The sequence below is a fragment of the Passer domesticus genome, chromosome 11 (genome assembly GCF_036417665.1).
Source record: "Passer domesticus isolate bPasDom1 chromosome 11, bPasDom1.hap1, whole genome shotgun sequence".
NCBI classification, from domain to species: Eukaryota; Metazoa; Chordata; class Aves; order Passeriformes; family Passeridae; genus Passer; species Passer domesticus.
Window position 1 is genome coordinate 14,012,145 of NC_087484.1, and position 16,487 is coordinate 14,028,631.

Below are 16,487 nucleotides of genomic sequence, written 5' to 3' on the forward strand. Positions count from 1 at the left end.
TGCCTGAGGATGTGTCAGAGTTTTGTCCCCACAAATGAAGTGTGTAAAATACCCAACAGCACAGCTGATGTTTATATGCTCAGCTCAGCATATGAGTTGTGCAGACATCTCCCTGCTCTAAATAACTATTGAAAATGCAGTGGATGAGAAATTCAGTTAATTATTATGCCAGAAAATGGATCACAAAAATAGGAGTATGACTGTGCATATGTCAAACCAACATCTGCATTCTAATGAAATTACCATTTTGGAAGAATATTTTGTGGTCATCCATGAGGTGTTGAGAGAGGTTCTGTAAATGTAGAAACACTGGGGAGGTATTCTAGTTTTGGCAGAGCTAATTTTTCTCTAAATGTGTGGCATTAGATACTTAAAAGTACTTGAATATCTTTTATTTTTCTTTTTTTCTTTACTCTCCAGGCCTTGTAATGGGATTAATTATACGATATGTGACAAAATCACCAGATGTTGAAAGTGGTACTGTTTATGAATGTGAAGAACTGAAATCTGGGCCATCCACTCTGCTTATTAATATAACTAATCAGGTCTATGAATATCAATACAAAAGAGAGATCAGCCACCACAATGTCAATGGTCACCAGGGCAATGCATTGCTTCAAAAGGTAAAACCTATCTTATTTTTGCTCTAAACTCTGTAAGATATTTATTTTATTTTCATGCTTGAGAGAGGAAAACAAGCTTCAAGTTAAAATGAGATAGAGAGAGAGTCTATTCTGAATTTAGGGCGGGGAAGAAGAACAGCAAAGGAAAGGAAGTGTGGTGGAACCCTGACCATCATTTAGCTCCAAGCTGACTGTGCACTCACAGGATGGTTGCCTGAGCTGTTTCAAGTGACAGTCCCAGCTCCTGCAGACACTGAGTTCATTACAGACACAGCTGTTAACTTGGGTTCATTGCCACTAAACCTTTATAAACACCACTGATATCTTTATTTTTCCTCTGTCTTCAAAGTGACTTGCTCTGGCAGGATAATGCAAGGGGAGGTTACCTCCTGTGGATAGCACAGGAAACTGCAAACTCTAAACATTTTTCAAAACACAAACTTGTAAATATGTACTTAATGTACACTTAAATTCATCACAGCATTCTCATACATTCTTCCACTCCTGCAGTGGTCTTCAGTAGGGAGACAGCATTGGGACAATTCAGGCTGGATGTAAAAAGGGAAGTGTGGGAGAAAATTTGCAGTCTTTCACAATGTCATGGCCTTTTCTTTTTTCCAGTACCTAAAAAATATTTTACTTTTTTTAGTATAGTCTTTCCCTGCCCATGTAATATTTGATTCTGGGCAAATATATTGGCAAATCACTTTTTTTTTTTTTTAATGGCAGCCATTTGAAGAACATAGAAGTGCAGAAGCACTTTTTAAAACCTGGATTTTGTGCTCAAAAACATTGTATATTCACATGAAGCTCCTAAGCCCTTACCAATGACTTTTTATAATATTGCAATGTATTGTTGTGCTTTTTCCAAGTATTGTTTGTCTAGCACAGTAATGCATGATCCTGTGTATTATACAGTTATCATTGGGAAAACTTTTAAGTTATGCTTAGAATGTACACTGTGGAGCTCAGCAGAATTAGGATTTAACCATCTGCTCAAATTTCTTGCTGATGCAGCACCATTGTGTGCCTGTCTGCTGTTACTGCCAGACTTGCCCTTCTCAGAAGGAACCAGACTGTCAAGGACCATTAGAGTTGTGGTGGGTGGAGACAGGAAAATACTGTGGCAGTCAGACTAATCAGGTTTTGCTGAATCTCCATTCTTTTTCCTGCTAGCTGGTTGCAGTTACAGTTTTGTCTTAGCCAAAGTGTGTGTTTCATTTCCAGGGCACGTGCACTAATCCATTACATTTGATCCCCTTCATCAGACCTGGCTCTGGAGCTGACTTAGGAGAGAGGAGGAGCAATGACTTGCACCGAAATTTCTCTTGCCCTTACAGGGAACTGACCTGTCTTGTTTCTATAGTCTCACTTTGCTGGAAGGCTCTTAAGGTCTCAACTGTGAATTGTAGCTCCTCTAAATTATTGGAGAGACCTCAGTCTGCCTGGATTTTCACTTGTTTTTCCTTTAAAATTACCTGGCAGATGCCCTCTTGAAAAGAAAACAAATAAAAAAGGAAAGGGGGATGAATTCAGCTGTATTTAGGAGACAAAAACAATGCCTGGCAGCCTTCCTGACTGGCAAAAGCACTAATGTGAAAAACAGAAAGCATGAGCACACCACACTCTGGGTTTTGTACAACTGTAATTCCCTTTTGACTGCACTAAAAGTGTTACTTAGTGCCTTTTATCAGAGAGAATAGATTGTGCCATGACTTGCAAACATGTATTCTTCAGAACATGACTTTGAATAATAAAACATGCAGTCAGGATTTCTGATGCCCAGAAAAGATATTTTAACATATCTGCTGAATTAATTCCAAAATTACATTTAAGAATGTTAGTTCATAAATTAAGAAAATCCTTTTTTCATCAGGATTTCAATGATGGTGCCAGCACAGCTAATGTTGCTGGCAGGTTATTTAAAAAGATTTTTTAGCTTTGTAATTCAAAGTGAGCAGGATGGAAAAAAGTCTCAGCTCTCACTTCCTGTTTATTGAATCAAGCTGTCTGTTAGCAAGAAGGCAGAAGTAATTTTGTAGGCAGGTCTTACTCTTTTGAAGGAAAATAATCTATAATACTGTAGCCTTAAAATATCACTTCATCTGAACAAAGGAGCTACAAACCTTGCACTAATTACCTCCTGTCTCTTAGAAGGGTTGGTATAATATAGCCCACTGACAGAACATAAGCAGAACAAGGGCTTAAATAAGCAAGGGCTTATTTAAGTTGGGTTGGTTTTTTTCCCTCCAGCAATGCTGTAATTTTAAAGAGAATTCTATTCTATTGAATTGCAGTAGCTGAGCAATGTCCTTGGTCTTTCTCTGTGCCACAAGTTGAAGGCCAATCTGATCAGTGCACTTCCTCATCCTAGCATTGCTTTAAAACTTTTAATGGCTATTATATAAATCATTTCCTTCAAAGGAAATGTTACATTGGTTTTGGTGATGTAGGCCTTTTATCACCCTTCTGTACATGGGGAATTGAGGCACAACACTGCTGATGTGTCTTTCCTGAAAGTGACCAGGAGACCACATCTGAACCAGGAGTTATGTCATGGGACTGTCATGTCTGGTAGGGCAGCTGCTGTCACAGGTAAAGCTGCTTTTGTGTGTTCCCTGTAATGTAGCACAACTGATTTCCTAGTTGAAGGGATACTTTTCAAGTAGTAATTTGCATCTATAAACTGTAAGGAACTACACATTTATACTTGCAAAAAACCAACTCAGAATAATCCCATGAACAGTGGAGGTGAGCCTGAGATCAGTCCTGATAAGAAGATACAATTTAAAAACTATGATATCAAATTAAACACTACTTTATTTGTCCTTACCCTCTCTTTTGTCCTTCCTAGCAGATGACCTTTGATCCTTCCATTTTCTTCAACATTTTGCTGCCACCCATTATATTTCATGCTGGATATAGTTTGAAGAAGGTATGTGTCTTTTCTTTTTGTGACAGAAGGGTCTGTGGCTGCTGCCCTGTAGACCCAACAGGCAGTGACAGAGGACAGTCAGCTAACAATTTTACTGCCTGGAAAGGACGTGGCAGGAATGGATTAAAATGAATGATTCATGGTCCTTATTCTGCTCTCTTTCTGTCCCTGTGCAGATATCTGATTGTAGAGTTTATAGCACTTAGATCTCCCTGTTTTCAGAAGAGACCACTTTGAGTGCTGTGAACTGCAGGCAGGGATTCATATCCTGCATGATCAGGACTTTGTTCAAGGGATGGGGTCATGATACCATTTGCATCAGGTACTTCCAATCTGCCATGATCTTGAAACATTTGGCCAGATACATAAAAAAGAGGGAATTTTGATGGCATTCCACCAGGGGAAAAAAATTGAACGCCTTTAAGTTGTAATTTCCAAAATAACTGAGATAGCCAATATTGCTTCATCTTCTCTGTGAGAAATGTGTTGTAACAAATGGCACTTCTAGATGTGTTTCTACTTGGTCTGAATGTTTTGGGTTTTTTTATTTACTATATAACAGAGGACTTTCCTTTAAACTTTCCTCCCCAGAGACATTTTTTCCGTAACTTAGGATCAATTTTAACCTACGCCTTTTTGGGAACTGCCATCTCCTGCATTGTCATAGGGTAAGTGAGCCTTCTGCTATTATCACATGCTTGGTATTTCTTTCAGTTAAAAACTAAACTGCAAAAAGAATTGCAGAGCCTGCATGGTCCATATACCTAGCAACTGGTGTAGCAGATAAAGTAATTCCTTCTCATGGAGTGCTGAGATAGAAAAGGTAAAACCCGTGGATAGCCAAGAATTGTCCCAGGCATTGAGAAAATTGAGAAATGAATTGTCCTTCATTTTTGGCCAATGACTGGTGTAAGCATGAACACTCCCTAGCTTTAACCACCCGTCCTGAGAAATAGGACCATTCTCTCAATTGAAATTCCATGCTTCTAACTGGAATTTCTTCTAGAAAAGAGCAGATCTCTGACAGTAAAGGAAGGACTTTAAATCTCAGAGGCCATATGAATAGATGCCTCGTGGCATGTATGTAAAGTAACTGGAGTCATTTCAAAGGCTAAGCAAAATTTGTAGTTGAAGATCACATGAAAAGCCTCAGTCTGGAACTATGTGTGAATTGAGCCTGGGTGTGACTAAACTGCTTCTACAGAAAAAGAGGAAGGGAAAAAAGCAGAGAGACAAAATATTCTGGTTTATTTCCAGACCTGCTTAGGGAAAAGTTTCTAGATCTGTGTCAAAATTTGCCTAACTAAAGAAAACATTTGCTACTCAGAAATGGATTTCCAGGCTGACATGGTGTGAAAATTCTCTTTGTCTGTGTGATTAGGTCAATCAAAATTAAACAAATAACTTCAAAATAATTTTGGATCTTAACATTTCAAGGTTTTAATAACATTTATGAACATCACACAGACACATCAGCTCTCACATTCTGGGAAAATTCCTGATGCAGGTGCAAAGGAAGGAGCAGTGCCCTGCTCCCAGTTCAGCCTGAGCATCACTGACATCCCCTGGCATTTCTGTGCTGGGCACAGAGACAGCTGAGCTGCCTCAGTCTGGATGGGCTGGGGAGGTGATGGAGCAGTGCTGCATGGGAGTGGGTTTTGCTGAGAGGCCTTGTTCTTGCTGGTATTGTGCAGAGTTAAATTGGCAAAAAGTCACAAAACTCTCTGGTGTTCAGGTTTTAGACTAGGAAGGACAATATAATTTGTAGGCCTTATTTGAGGGGCTGGGCTGTAGAACTCTGAAATATATAATTTAATCTCTGCCTGATATGGAAAGGAATGTAGAAAAACCTCAGGTATTGTGAGGGTGCTTGCATTTAAAACTGATCAAGGTTCTGTACCTACTCACAGCAGTGTCAAATTACAGAAGAAGTTAATTTTTTTAATGTCTGTCTTTCTCTTTCTTTATAGTAAAGCTGTATGTGTTGCATCCAGGTATAAAGCCCTCACTGGCATTATTATGTGATGGAACTTTCTACTTTAATGTCCTTTTAATAATAGTAAAATACATGAATGACCTATAACTTTGAGTTCAATGATTTTAAAACCATTATTTTATGCGTATGTCATCATATCTATCTTGATAGCTCAGATTTCTAATATTCAAGCTTAGTAAGCGTAATGCACCAGAGGCATTGTGGTCTTGAAAGTCCTGTAAGCCATGGTTGCTCCAAATTTTGCTTTCCTTGAGAAATGGCACCTCATAGATTCTTGAAGTTCACATCTTGGACAGCTACATCACTCATATTTTTCCCCTGTCTTTATTTGCATTAACATACCTATCACCCTTGCTCTTGTTTCTTGTCATACCCATCTATGGCAGATGGGTATGAAAAGAACCCCTAAGACTGAACTTATAAATTCAGTAAAAAAATCTACATCCAAACAACAGTTTGAGCTAAATGGTAGCACATTTCTGAGGTAACAGTGGTTCTGGATCTCAGTAGGACTCTTCCTGTGCTTCTTCTCTCTTATCTCATTATTGAACATAAACCAAAGCCAGCAGATCTGTGAGACTGCAGGAAAACATTAGGGTATGCTTTTAAATAAGCATTTGGTTTATGACTCTGACATTGCCCCTTGTAGATGGAAAATGCCAGAGCAGCTTTGATAAGTTTGTTAAAATAAACATAATATATTGAATTTAGCCTTTATTCCCAATACTTTCATTCCTGTATCCATGCTATTTTGTCTAAAACAGAATAAATACAGATAGAATCTAATACAAAAAGTTCCTACTAGGAACAATTCCTACTAGCAATTCAAAGTTCAAGCCCAAAGTCAGGGATAAAGATCCAAAGATCTTTAGGGTAGAGAGTGGTAAGCACTGGGCCTTGCACTGTGTTCTTGTGCAAACCCACAGCCCCCGCTGGAACCTCTGCAGAGAAGGCAGTAATATATTCAGAGCAAGGCATGTGTGAATGTGAAGCATGTTTGCATAATGTGCACGTCAGGATAAGGAGGAGATAATGACTGCATGAAGAAGAAAGATGACATGAAAACTCTACTGAAGGGAATGAAAAGTAAGCCCTAGAAGAAAAATATGTCCTAAGAGAGAAAGGGTGAAGAACTAGTTGCTGTTATTAAAAAATGGACAGAACCCTGAGGTACTTCTAGGTTTCATTGCTGTAGACAAATATTTTGTGCACAGGTATGATTAAACTTGTGCTTTCTTCTCATTATATGAGCACAGCACACACACAGGCAGTACCTCAATATCCCCAGGCTCAAGCCCTGCATGTCTGCAGCCTCTCACTGGGGCTGTGCTCCTGCTGCCTGAATTACAGAGCTCTGTGTGAACCCCTCTGGGGCTCCCTGAAGTGGCAGAGCACAGCCTGTAACAAAGAAGGACCAGACCTCTCTTTGTCAACCAGAAACAGCTGGGAAATATCATTAATAAAGAACAGAAACATCATTTGGATTTGCTGCAAACTCTTAGAGCGCTAAAACGTTGCCATGGAACACACGGATACAATGGTGCCTGTCTGCTCTTTGTGAGTCTTTGCTTTTGTGTGAAAGGCCTCAAGAAAGAGGAGCTGTGTGGAATTTGAGTGAAAAGGCTATAATCAGATATTCCCACTGAGGGTGGGGGAAGGAGGAGTAAGAGAGTAAGAGTGATTTTTTTAGTGAAGACTGTGCCAAAACGCAGTTGCTTTCAGCTAAGTACTGCTCTAAGGAATGCCTGCCCATATTCACTGTAAGACTGTCCTCAGCCACTTAACACACAGGAAAGATACAAAGCTTTCCCAGAAAAGTGCACAAATTATGCCCTTTACACCAAATCTGACTAGCAAAGATCGACGCAGAGAGATCCCATGAGGGAAAGGGAAAATTCCCCCTCTCCAAGCCCTATTTTAACTTCAGAATTACTGAAGTGGTTCCCTTCATGGTGAACAGAGTCTGCTATCTCCAGGTCTGCATGACATAAAATCATTGAAGATCCAGTCTTTCAACAGATCTTTTCTCTGTCAGTGGCTCCAGCTTCCTGTCTTCTGAAGAATAGTGTGGAATAACCACTGAGAGAGCTCTTTCTTCCTGAGAAAAACCATACAGGCCAAGTCTCTCTGAGGCTCAGCCTGATAAAGGGCAGGCAGACTTTTGCTGTAGGAGACTTCTTGAGTTTCATGGACTCAGAGAATAACTTTGGTTGGAAGCAATGTCTGGATGTCTGCAGTCATCCAGAACTCTGAGATGTCTGTTCCAGTCTTAACCACCCTCACTACAAAGAGTGTCTTTCTGTTTACCCAGTTGGACTTTCCCTTGCTTCACCTTGTAAGTTTTGCCTCCCATCCTTTCCCTGTGCAGCCTTCAGAAGGGGGCTCCGTGTTCTCTGTATCCACCTGAAGACAGCTTAGCTCCACTCCCACCTCCATGAGGAAGCTCAGCTTCTGTCTCTTCTCTTACACCCCAGCCCTCGAATTATCTTGGTGGTTCTCTGTCTCCTCTCTGTCATCCCTGTACTGCAGTCCAAAATGAAACACTCTCTTCCACCTGTCACCTTCAGGTGCCAACAAAAGACTTAATGGCTTCTCTTGGTCTGCTCACTGTGCTCCATGAACACAATGTGGTTTGCAGTCATAGTTGCTGTTGTGAAGTCCCATTCTGATTTGTGCTCCATTTGATATCCCCCAGGACTCCAGGGTTTTTCTGCACACATTTGTGTAGCCAGCCCTGCTTCTGTGGGACTGCTGCATAGGGTTGCTGTATTTTTCCATAGGTACCTCACTATTAGCTCTCTATTATGACCATGGTAAGCTGAAGCACCACTGAGCTGATGCTACCCAGTGAGTGCATGAAAACTGGGCTGCTGAAGTATTAAATTAACATCTCCCCCCTCTTGCCCTTTCTTACTTTTGACATCTTAGGAAGAAGCAGGGAGAAGGACCTCATGTTAACTTCTGCAAGGAATAGTGTTCTATTCCCTTAGATTCTATTTTTAATGAACTGTGCAGGGGTGCATATTCCAGAATTGATGTCTGTCATAGATACTTTATATTTTGATAATGGAAGAGTGCTTAAGTATTTGGAAAAACCTTCACACTGTGATAACAACCTAGCAGAGCAACATATTGAGTGGCAGAGGGTGTAGAACCATTTGCATTTTTCCCCCTCTTGAAATCCTTTTGACTTCTTTGCTCAGCATTCTCAGTGGCAGCCAGGGCCAAGATGCCTATGCATGTAAGCACTGACATCATTAAACTGGTCTTATCTGTGATTTTTTTATTTGGTTTCACATGGGTTCTCTCGAATTGCAATGCCAAAACCACATTTTCGATATTCAGAATGCAGCATGTTTGCAGTCACTTACTCATATTTTTCCAGCCTGTCTACTACGTTTGGCAAGGCCTGATTTTTCTGGAATTTAAAGCTCTCTGAGTGTGCAACTCAAATAACAAATGTATTTACAGAAAGTGTAGGCCAAGTTTGATCTATCTTTGTGGCTGCAGTGAGAATTTTGCTTGAATAAAGCTGAGATAAAATTGGGGTTTGGATCAGAAAAAGTAGAGTAATTGTTGTTTTGAGTGAAGTTGCAGAATGCAAATAACTGATAATAGTGGTGAAAAATCATTCTGGATGATCCCTGTTTTAAAAGGAAAGATGTTGGTGTTTTCATTAGCTGCTCAGTTTGCACAGCCTTCTCTGGCTGGGGAGACAGGACTTCTCCATATTTCAGCAGGAGCCACAGGGGGTTAGTCTGGCTTGATTCATTCCAGTATGTCTGTGAGCACATGGATGCTGGATTTACAGTAACCATGTCAGATCACTTCATGGCAATCCGTGCTCAAAATTCAAGTTCTAATTAAAAAACCCTCATAGAATCAAAGTATTTATTTTGTTTATCTGTGTTTAACTGCAGTGACTAACAGTTTGGACAAAGTCTCTTTGGATATTTAAATTCAAGTGTGAGGAATAATTTATCATACTTGACTCCCACAGGCAGTCAAGAATCCTTTCCTTTGCCATTCCTCACCATTCTACAAATGAATATTAAAATGCTGTCCACATATGATCACTACATGATCACTAAAACATATACTTTCTAAATTCTTTTTTTTTTAAATCTGAATCTTAGATAGTTTTTACTTGAATACCAGAGCAATTTTTTTGTTTCTGTACATAGACATATACATATATAAGTAAAAATTCTTAAAAGAAAGAAAGGAGGATCAAGAATATCAAATAACAATACAGATATTTTTGTTGATCATGAAATTAGATTTTCCATCATAAATTTCTGTGAAAGCAGACATCCTCCATTCAAATTTCTATGATATAAAGATTCCACCATCACATTAATTTTTTTCCTTCACTCTTAACTGTACTGTTACAGCAGTCCTTCTTTGTGCCTTTTGAAGAAGGATGGCTTGGGCTGAATTAATAACATTGTTGCTCAAATGCAGCACTAGTCTGTCCTTTACACAGTTTGCCTGGGTGAGATGCATCCTGACGTAACTGTCCAGTCAGAGATTCAGTTCTGTCACCATTATACCTGCCCAAACATTATTCTAACAGTGAGGAGACACATACTGAAAGCTTCAGCAGGCAGTAGTTGTGGTTACTGAGCTCTGCAAGACTGGGGATTTTTTTTTTTTTATTTCCATAAGTATTTTGGGCTAGAGGGGAGTTTAGTGAGGTTATGGGTGTGTTTATTACTTTCTGCTGGAAGCTTAATGGAATACAGAAATGGGGTCTGCTGACAGGGAGCAGTACTGACCTTATCATCTGGCTGTTCTTTCTCACTGGAGGACTAGGGATAGCCTTTACAGCTTGGAAATGACACACTTGTACCTATGTGCTCCAGCAGAGCAAAGCCAAATGCTGTTTGGCTTGAATTTACGGTGCGGTGCTGTGGGATTCTTCTGGATTTTGGAACTGTTTCTGCAAGGGAAAATGGGGCCAGGTTAAGGGTAACAAAAAACAAAATCTCTGTTACAGGCTCTCCATAAACTAAGCAAATGCCTTTACAAGGATTATCTGCTGCTGCACCAGCTAAACTCTTGCCTTCCAGATGATAACTTTTGTATTAATTTAGGCGTAATTTATGTACAGGTAATATTTTTTTTCCTAATTAAAATACTCTTTTGTACTGCATGTTCCTATCAAATGACACATAAAAACCCCCCAGGTCCATCTTTCCTCCACACACCACTTGTAAATAGCAAATGCTTAACCTCCCTACAAGCAAGAATAAAAGCTGTCTTTTTGGTACAAACAGAAACTGGTGAGGGGGAGTGTTAAAGTATCTTAGTGCTGTAGAAATTAACTGAGGGAGAAACAGGGAAAAATTATATATAGACCACTTTCCCTCCTCAGTGGTAAAAGCTCCTGAACATCAGATGTCTGACTTCAATAATGTCTAACAATGTTTTGAGGTCAGATATTCAGCCTATGAGTGGCAATAAAGACAAAACCAGTAAGAAAACATTCACTGAATGTACTATAACTGTTGTAAGAGTACAGTGCCTGTGCTGGTACCCCTTTTGGAGGTTATGGCTGCTTCCATGTCCCATCTGGGAGTGACTGCAGGCATTTTCTTTCACTCATGAGACAGTATTGCCCCAGTTTTGCATTGACTTGAGGAAACTCAACAGAGATGATTTAGATGAAAAATCAAGCTAAGTCTCTCCAGATTTCTCCAAAGGCAGATGAACACCGATCCCCAGCAGGAAAAGAACTGGTGTTTAGTTGTTAATGTGCAGCTCAGTCGCCCAAAGCAGTAGCTTTGATTCTTTGGTCAGTCCAAATCTGAGGTAATTCCATTGCAATCTGTGGAGTTGCCACCTCCAACTCAGAGCTGCAGTTACAAGGGGTAGTTACAACTTCTGATTTTTGTTCAAAGGTGTGTAGTGAATCCAAAATGGATTTGTGAAGTGTAAGATTAGAGAAGCTTAAAAGTTTACACCCACTGTGATATTTGGGTTGGGGAATTCTGCACAGGGAGTAGAGAGGGAATAGGTTTCCTCATAGCCATAACTCAGAGAGTTCTGGCAGGTCTAAAAGTTATAAAGTATTTTACAAAGCACTTCCTATTTGTATGACATGTGAAATTATGGATAAGAAGCTGGATTAAATCAAGACACTGATGTAAAACAGTGTTTCCCAGACCACTGACACCCACACAGAGTGGAAGGTTCTTCCAAGTGTACTTTGATGCCTTCAAGTATGTGCTGCTGCTAGTTCAGCCAGAATTTGTCGCTATTTCACAATAAGCATCTGACATTGTTTACTGCAGCAGAGCTGATCATGCAAAAAACAGTTTTTCTTCTCATAAACAGATGTGCCAAGCAGCAGGATGTAATTATTTGTATCATCCAGAAGAAGCCCTCAGCATACAAAGGAAATAAATGTATGATAGGGAACACCAGAGGTGTGGGGCTGCAGAGACAAACAGAACCTGGAATAGCAGGAGATTAATCTAAAATTAAAAGTATGTTTCATTTGGTATTTGATAGCCAGCAGGTTCTCCAGGAATCCATCAAAGAATTTAAATCATGTGCTCTTCTGAAAAATATGCAAATGACATTTGCTGCAAAACAGGCTAAACACTCAAGTCCAGATATTTCTCAATAAGAAACCCCTATGCTGGAAGGAAGAGTTTGTTTGTGTGGTTTTTGTTTGGTTTTCCAGGTTTTTTTTTATGAAGTGTCTTCCCAATTGCCTTGAATGTCAAAGCTTTAACTGCAGGAATGAATACCCTTGAACAGAGCTCCTCATGTCTTCTTCCCTGATATTCATGCATCCTTTAAGAATTAACATGCAATGTGGCTTCCAAAGATTTCCAGTCTCCTATTTCTCTGGCTATAGATTATCCATACACCTGTGCAAAAAAAGCTTCCTCGGCTGAAGAATCATTTGCAGTCTCAAGTTTGCAAATCAGCTCTTGCACTCTCCACAATGACTTTCAGGGAAAACATCTTTACAGAGCTAGTGAAATGGAAAAGATGCATCCCTTATGGCCCCTTATCCTGAAATCCACTGCCTTTCTCAGTACATCCTATATTTCCAGAACAATTCCAGGCTACAGAGGAGATGAAAGCAGAGGGAGCTGCATCGACTCTGATGTGTTAGTTCATTTTCCACCCCTAACAGATATTTTTCCATACTGCATGAGAAACCTGCACACCAAGCCTATAACTGGGGAAGGCATCTCCAGCCCAGGCTGGGCACTGCTCCAGGCCAAAAATACCTGTATGGCTTTGCTAGGTAGTGAGCCAGGCCACGTTTCCTTCTGAGTCAAAACAGGCAACTGTGTGCCCTCTATCAGGAGCACATGGACTTGTGAATTGGTTGCAAAGTGCTTTGAGCTGCCTCGTGGTGAAAGGTGCAACAGAAATTTAAAACAAATCAGGAAAAAGCTATTCCAGTACAGTAGTATGGAACTACCTGCAACCTGCAGTCTCTTCAAACTCACAGGTTTGCTCTCAGATCAAATGCTGAGCCACACTGGGAAGCATACAGGCAGCAAGGAGCTCATTGGAGCAGGAAGGGAGGGGGTGACTGAGATCTCCTGCCTGTTACTTTGAAAAATTCATAACACACCAGCTCAAAGGATGCTTTGTTCTCCCACCCACCACCATTTTACATACCCTGCTTCTGAGCCAGTTGATCAAATGGTGCTCTTGTAGCTGACAAGTCTTTTAAGGAGCACAACTGGTTCTGGCCTGAAATGTTCTGTAAACACAGCAGTTTTCATGATGGCCCTGGGACAGATTCATTGCAGACAGAACCTACAAAAGCTGGTCTGGTCAGGGAACCAGATCCTACACAGTGAGAGGCAGATGACATTTAAATATTACACAGAGCTTTTCTTCTGATTACTAAGGTGACAGTAAATCATATAAAGTGTGTCCCTAGCCTTGGCTCTGCTTAAAATATTGTCTCAGAACTCCATTACATTTGAGTCCATATTCCATACATTTGACAATGATGATAACTTGCAGCAAGTTCACTGGATGGCCACCAAGATGGACAGGGGCTGGGACATTGCCACATAAAGAAGAAACTGAAGAAACTGAGCTCATTTAGCCTAAGCAAGAGCGGCTTTGAGGGGAAATTACCAAAAAAGAAAAGCCAGACTCTTCACAGTAGTACATGATGAGAGGACAAAATTGACAGACATAAACTGTATTTTAAAAAGGTTTGACTTGATATAAGCAAAAGCTTTCTCTTCATGAGGACACCCAAGCATCAGAACAGGTTGTCCAGAGATGCTGAATGTGTAATCTCTATCCTTGGAGGTTTTCATAACCTAAGTAGCTAAAGTGGCCTAACTACTCTGCTTTGGGCTCACAGCTGAACCTTGGTTTGAGTAGGAATTCTGACTAATGACATCCTCTGGTCCCTTCTAACATAACTTAATCTGAATTCTATGCTGCTGTAAAATAGCAAACCTTACAGCAGAAAATATGCTGCCCCTAGTCCATCTCTTTCAGACTTTTTCTACTTTAAATTTTCTGCCACCTTTTCTGATTCAATTATCTTGGTCTACATCACTCCATAGCCAACACTTAGCTTGCAGGATGTTTGTCTTTCTCCTCATCTTTTGTTGCAATATGGAATCTGCAATAAAAAGGTCTTTCTGAAGAAAAGCTAGGATTATTTCACTTCCTTCTGAAGCAAGTCCTTTATGCCTGAAGATGGCTCTTAAAATGCTAATTAACCTCAATTCTTTGTCAGCTCCCTACCTTAAAAAGCAAAAAATTCACTTTCCTTTTTGTAATACACTGATTGGGCACTTCCCTGCTCTTTGCAACACCGCCTCTCCCCAGCTAAACACTCTCCAGCTGAAGCTTAGCAGCAACCAAAATTGAAATGTGAAAGGACCACAAATGCCACTCCTTTTTGACCTCCCGATTATTGAGAGCATGGGTGCTTTTATCTCTGATATGGTTTTTATGTGCACACTGAAAATTTTGAGCAGGATGATGTCACTGGTAAAAAAAAATAAAAATAAAACCCACTTGATCTGCAGAAAGACGAGTAACAGCAAAACCTCTGCAACAAGAATTTAAGGTCATGGACAGACACAGAGACTGCACCAGCAATGCCTTTTCATTGCCTTTTGATGTATGAAAGGGTTGTTGTTCTTCAGGCTTCAAATGAAAAAAACAAATCTTTTTTTTTTAAATTGCTCATGTTCCTTTCTTCCATCCTTACTACCCACTCATTGATGAAAACAAGGAAAGATCTGACTTTCCAATGAATCAGAATAATTTTCAGATTTCTGTTTGTCTTTTTTATTTAACCCAAGTGGGACTGCACATGAATACATTAGGTGTGTTCCCTGAGAATTATCTCCTTTTATTTGATTTTTGGAGGGGAAAGAGTGAGTGTTTATGCAACCTCAATGAAAAATCAGTATCATAAAATGAAAGTAAGAAAGAGGGAACATATCTGAAGTCGTTTTCTCTAGCAAATCATGTCCTGTGTTTTCTACAGTTGCCCTCTGTTGGTCATCAGGATGTGAATACAGCTGGTTTCAGTTTCTTGCTCTGTGAATAACACTTAGAGTGAGATTGCTCTTCACCACTCTCATCACACTCAACAAATAATTTAGGGTGGAATTTACCTTAGGTCCAATCCCCTAACAAAAACAAGGCTTATTTCAAAAGCTGGAGCAGGTTATGTGGAGCCTGCTGGTCACATTCTGGATGCACCTTGGTGTCCATGTCTAGGAGCACCATCTGTACCCAAGTGCAGCTGGCTTTCAAACCAGTGGTCACTGCTTTCTGAGCCCAGCTCCCAGGAGGGAGGCTGTGCCACCTTCCAAGTCCTTCTGAGATGGGTGACTTAATCAGCTTTCAGTAATCTTCCTATGAAAGTTGTCTCATCTGGCCCATACAGATATCCATGGATTGTGCAAGCATAACAGATTAGCTGTCTGACCTGCCTGCTACTCATTCAAATATGTTAAAATACCTTTTAAGCTGGGCTTGATTTCTAGGAAGCAGAATACTGATCTCACTCCAGATGTGGAACAGTGCACTGCTGACAGGTTACGGGGTGTGACTGTTCAGCGGTGTCAGCTGGGACACAGCTCGGGCCCCTGCCCTGCCCTGGGCTGCAGCACAGCCGAGACCATCGGAAAAGCGCCTTTTGCCATCACCGTTCCGATGGCTCCAAAATTCGGGTGTCACAGAGGGGCTGGCACCGGGGAGCACCGCGGAGCCAGCAGCCTTATCGATGTAGCTGGGATGCTCAGGATCCGCCTTCCTGCCCTAATCCCACTTCGGCACCTTTCCAAAACACCCTCGTTTGCGGCCAGAGGCTCATTTGTGTCTGATCCCCCATCAGACCGGTGCTAGAGCTTCACTTCTGCTCTCGTTCGGACTCAGTGCTCCCGTTCTGCTGCTGATCGCAGCTTAACGCGCAGCACGCCTGCCTGGGGCTGCACAGTTTTAACTCCTTCCGCCGTCACACCCGAGCCGTCGGCTTTGCTTCCCACGCGCCGGAGAGGAGAGAAAAAAACTCATCCCGACGACCTTTAAAACACAAACAAACAAACGGCGAGAGAAGGAGCAGGCCCAGCCCGGGGCCGCAGTGCCCGCAGCAGCCACCGGGCGGCGCCCGCGCTCCGCCCTCGTGCGGCCGGGCCCTCAGCCGGGGGGCGGCCGGGCCGGGCTGGGCCGGGCCGGGCTGGGCTCAGCTGGGCCGGGCCGGGCTGGGCTGGGCTGGGCTCAGCCGGGGAGCGGCCGGGCCGGGCTGGGCTGGGCTGGGCTGGGCTGGGCTGGGCTCAGCCGGGGAGCGGCCGGGCCGGGCTGGGCTGGGCTGGGCTGGGCTGGGCTCAGCCGGGGAGCGGCCGGGCTGGGCTGGGCCGGGCTGGGCCGGGCTGGGCTGGGCTCAGCCGGGGAGCGGCCGGGCCGGGCTGGG

At 41.8% G+C, this 16,487-nt stretch overlaps 1 protein-coding gene across 1 annotated transcript in view; it reads left to right on the top strand.

Annotated features, from left to right (window-relative positions):
- SLC9A9 (solute carrier family 9 member A9) overlaps positions 1-16,487 on the top strand; it is a 176,530-nt gene that overhangs the window by 5,524 nt on the left and 154,519 nt on the right. Inside the window, exons 2-4 of the mRNA XM_064385801.1 lie at positions 421-623; positions 3,481-3,558; positions 4,150-4,226. Of these exons, the coding sequence (XP_064241871.1) occupies positions 421-623; positions 3,481-3,558; positions 4,150-4,226 (358 nt within the window). The remainder of the gene's footprint in view (positions 1-420; positions 624-3,480; positions 3,559-4,149; positions 4,227-16,487) is intronic.